This window comes from Austrofundulus limnaeus, unplaced genomic scaffold (assembly GCF_001266775.1).
Source record: "Austrofundulus limnaeus strain Quisiro unplaced genomic scaffold, Austrofundulus_limnaeus-1.0 Scaffold609, whole genome shotgun sequence".
Lineage (NCBI taxonomy): Eukaryota > Metazoa > Chordata > Actinopteri > Cyprinodontiformes > Rivulidae > Austrofundulus > Austrofundulus limnaeus.
In genome coordinates this window covers 251,952-255,245 of record NW_013953011.1, presented here as the reverse complement: position 1 = coordinate 255,245, position 3,294 = coordinate 251,952, and the positions used below count along the sequence as shown (strand labels likewise).

Genomic DNA, 3,294 nt, shown 5'->3' with positions numbered 1-3,294 from the left:
CATGTCTCATACACCAGTCTACTCTCAAACACCAGTCTACAGTCTCAAACACCAGTCTGCATGTCTCAAACACCAGTCTACATGTCTTAAACACCAGTCTACATGTCTCAAACACCAGTCTACATGTCTCAAACACCAGTCTACATGTCTCAAACACCAGTCTACATGTCTCAAACACCAGTCTACATGTCTCATACACCAGTCTACATGTCTCATACACCAGTCTACATGTCTCAAAACCAGTCTGCATTGTCTCAAACACCAGTCCTCAGCCTCAACATAGTCTCTACTAATTCTGAACTCTCATTTCTTGGTGTTTATTTTAAACTAAAACTGAAGTCTTAATTCTCAGTGAGATGTGCAGCAGTGGCAGCATGAAGGAGCCCCTCCCAGGACAAAGTTGTGATTTTGTAACTTGTTTTGTTGATAAGACTCACCGGTGACTCCCCTCTGAATCTGGACTCTGTCCCTTCCAGTCACTTTGGACTTTTGTCTCATTAAAAAACTAATTCGTTTACATCAAATCAGACTTGTCTAAAATCAGTTTCCTGTCATGGAAAATAATCTGTTGGTTTGAATCGTTTCAGTCCGGCCCACCATGTCCGAGACCACGGCTCTGGGTGCAGCCATGGCAGCGGGGGCGGCTCCGGGGGTGGAGGTGTGGAACCTGAACCCAGGTCAGCTCCCCCACCTCACGTCTGAGAAATACGAACCTCAGATCAACCCAGAAGGTAAGAAAAGACCAATAAAAGCTCAGATAAACAACAAACATCCCAGCAGCAGTGGGTTTCTGGATCAGCCTTGTGTGGTTGTGGAGCAGTTCTGACCCACTCTGTTTTACACCACTTCAGACCAGTGAGGTTCTCTGAAGGTCCACATCATTTCAGCCAAGATCAGGTCCTGACTGGACCCCTGCAGAACCTTGATTCCTTTTGTTTTGACCTTTTCAGGTTCTGTTTGAGATCTTTGTTCTGTTGGACCCAGTCTGGTCCAAACTTCTGGTACATTTGAACACATTTTCATGATTTAGTCCATGAAAAAGGCATTAAACTGTCACAAAATGATGTTTACTCACCAGTTAGTGTAAATAAGGTTTTACAGACAGAAAAGGGAAACAGAGCTAAAAAAATGAACTTCCTGAGAGTCATGTGACAAAGGGGAGCTCTGTGATTGGTTCTTCTTCTTCTTGTGTGATGTTTTATGGCGGTTGGCAAACATTGAAAGCTGTGCATTACCCCACCTACTGATATGGAGTGTGGATCAAAATATTTTTATGTTATGTTACTTATGTTCTTTTTTCTAACTTTTCTGTTTAAAACTGACTGCTAAGAATGTTTTTGCTATATTTGACAAAAAAAGCAGTGGGATATGGTTAAAAACAATTGGTTTATTAGGAATATTTGAATACGTCAAACAGAAATACATGGATTCATAAGTTTCTGCCAAGTTTTTTTGTCATTTGTGTTTATTGTGAAATTGATTTTAAATTTAGTTTCATTTGACATTAAAAAGTCTTAAATTTAACTTGCCTTAAAATGTCAGAAGCCTGAAATAATAAATCTACATATTTATTAGAATGTGAAGCACTGATAACTGAGCTCTGCTGCCCTCTGCTGGTTGTTTCTGAAGTCGTCCTTGCTCCGCCCACAGAGAGCGAGTACAGGTTCGCCCGCTGGAAGAAGGCCGTGCAGAAAGCCATGAACTGGGAGACGTCGGAGACGAGCTGCAGCTCTAACGGTACGCTGAGGTTCTCACCTCCATCATCACCTTTCCTCTGAAACCCCGCCCCCCTCAGGTGTCTCACTGTCACCCATGTCTGGAAACAGGTGAAGAGAAGAACGGCGCCCCCTGCTGGGTCCCTCCCACCCCGACCCTTGTCAGAGTGGACCCCTAAGGTCCGACGGTCGGTGCTGCATGTCCTGCAGCTCTCTAACCAGTTTACAGGATATTTTGCTAACAGAGATGTATGTCAGAGGGTGATAATGACCTGTTGGAGACTTTAATTAAACCGTTTCTCTTCGCAGGTCAGCAGCAGTGACAGAACCGGGCGGTACCAGGATCCGTTTCTCAGGACCGACGCAGATCAGACCTCCTGGGATCCGATCCAGACCTGCTGGGTTCTACACAAACAGCCTGTGGAGCTCCTGAACACAAACTTTAATATTTAGTTTGTAAGAAAGGGAAAGTAAATCAAAGCGTCCAGTTAAAGGGATTTTCCTCTTCTGAGGTCCAGCTCAGTTCTGGACCAGCAGACCTTGTTTTAAATGGAGCCACGTTTATAAGAACAAAGCCTTTAAAATGTAAATTTAAATTTCCTGAAGACCACCAGGTCTCTGATCCTACCTGGACCCTCCAAGCTGAGCAGCTCAGATTCTATGAACTCCCTTCAGTGGTCTGAATGTAGAGATTAACACTGACTAATCTGAATTAGAGAGTTGTACTGAGATGACTGAAGCAGAATAATCTGTAAATGATTGTTTATGAACTAAACCAACCACACCTCAACATGGGTCAGAACCTGGACCGGGTCAGGACTGAGACCCAGAGTCTCTGAACAGAACTTTGTAATAATTCTTCTTTTGATTTAGAATTAATGGAGTCTTTATTTCACAGCCGTATGATTTATGAGATTATTTAAAGGGAAGTGTTTTTGTAAAATGATGACCTGAATGTGTTTAATAAAACTGAGCCKTTTGATCCTGGTGACATCATTTATTAAACACTTTATGGTTGCTCAGGGGGTCAGAGGAGTGGAACGTTTTACAGAAGGTCAAAGTTCATGTCAGAGAATGGTCAGCGGGAGAACTGCCGCCGGTCGCTCCTCCCTTTGTTCACGTGTTTGAAGATTCTGGATTTGTTGACGTTTTTGGACTTCTGGTAGCCGAAGCCGCCGCCGCCGCCTCGTTTCTGCATCTTCACGCCTTTGCTGCTGTGGACGTCTGGAGACAAACGTCAAGGAGGACAAACAGAACCCAGACTTTCAGACGCATCTTACACTGAAGAGGAGTGACATCACTTCCTGTTTCAACGTTTATGCATATAGTTATATATTAAAAGGCTAGATAAGTTATAGGCTGTGTCCAAAACAACAGGACGGGTCCTCCGAAGGTCGAATTTGTCGGCCGCATACGTCACAGCGCCGCGACGAAGGACGTCCAAAACGGAAGACTCCTCCGATGCGGCCGACAAATACGTCCTTCCTTTGGCCTGAATCGAAGGGAGGTACACTTCGCTGCAGCATGCAGAATGGGGCGGGGACGGACCTTTCCGTCAGTCCCATACCTTATATAGAAA

At 44.3% G+C, this 3,294-nt stretch overlaps 2 protein-coding genes across 4 annotated transcripts in view; one reads left to right on the top strand and one right to left on the bottom strand.

Moving 5' to 3' along the window:
* The window catches only part of LOC106531235 (glycerol kinase), a 14,132-nt gene extending 11,435 nt beyond the window's left edge, over positions 1-2,697 (top strand). The window contains exons 17-20 of one of the 3 annotated variants that reach the window (XM_014027029.1): positions 588-731; positions 1,651-1,737; positions 1,827-1,895; positions 2,025-2,697. In XM_014027029.1, the coding sequence (XP_013882483.1) occupies positions 588-731; positions 1,651-1,737; positions 1,827-1,894 (299 nt within the window). In that variant the 3' untranslated portion in view covers position 1,895; positions 2,025-2,697. Of the gene's footprint in view, positions 1-587; positions 732-1,650; positions 1,738-1,826; positions 1,904-2,024 lie in introns of all 3 variants that reach the window. The other 2 variants (XM_014027030.1, XM_014027031.1) reach the window with 2 other exon arrangements.
* ddx18 (DEAD (Asp-Glu-Ala-Asp) box polypeptide 18) overlaps positions 2,698-3,294 on the bottom strand; it is a gene marked incomplete at its 5' end in the record, with an annotated part of 6,507 nt that continues 5,910 nt past the window's right edge. Inside the window, 1 exon segment of the mRNA XM_014027028.1 lies at positions 2,698-2,939. Within this exon segment, the coding sequence (XP_013882482.1) occupies positions 2,794-2,939 (146 nt within the window).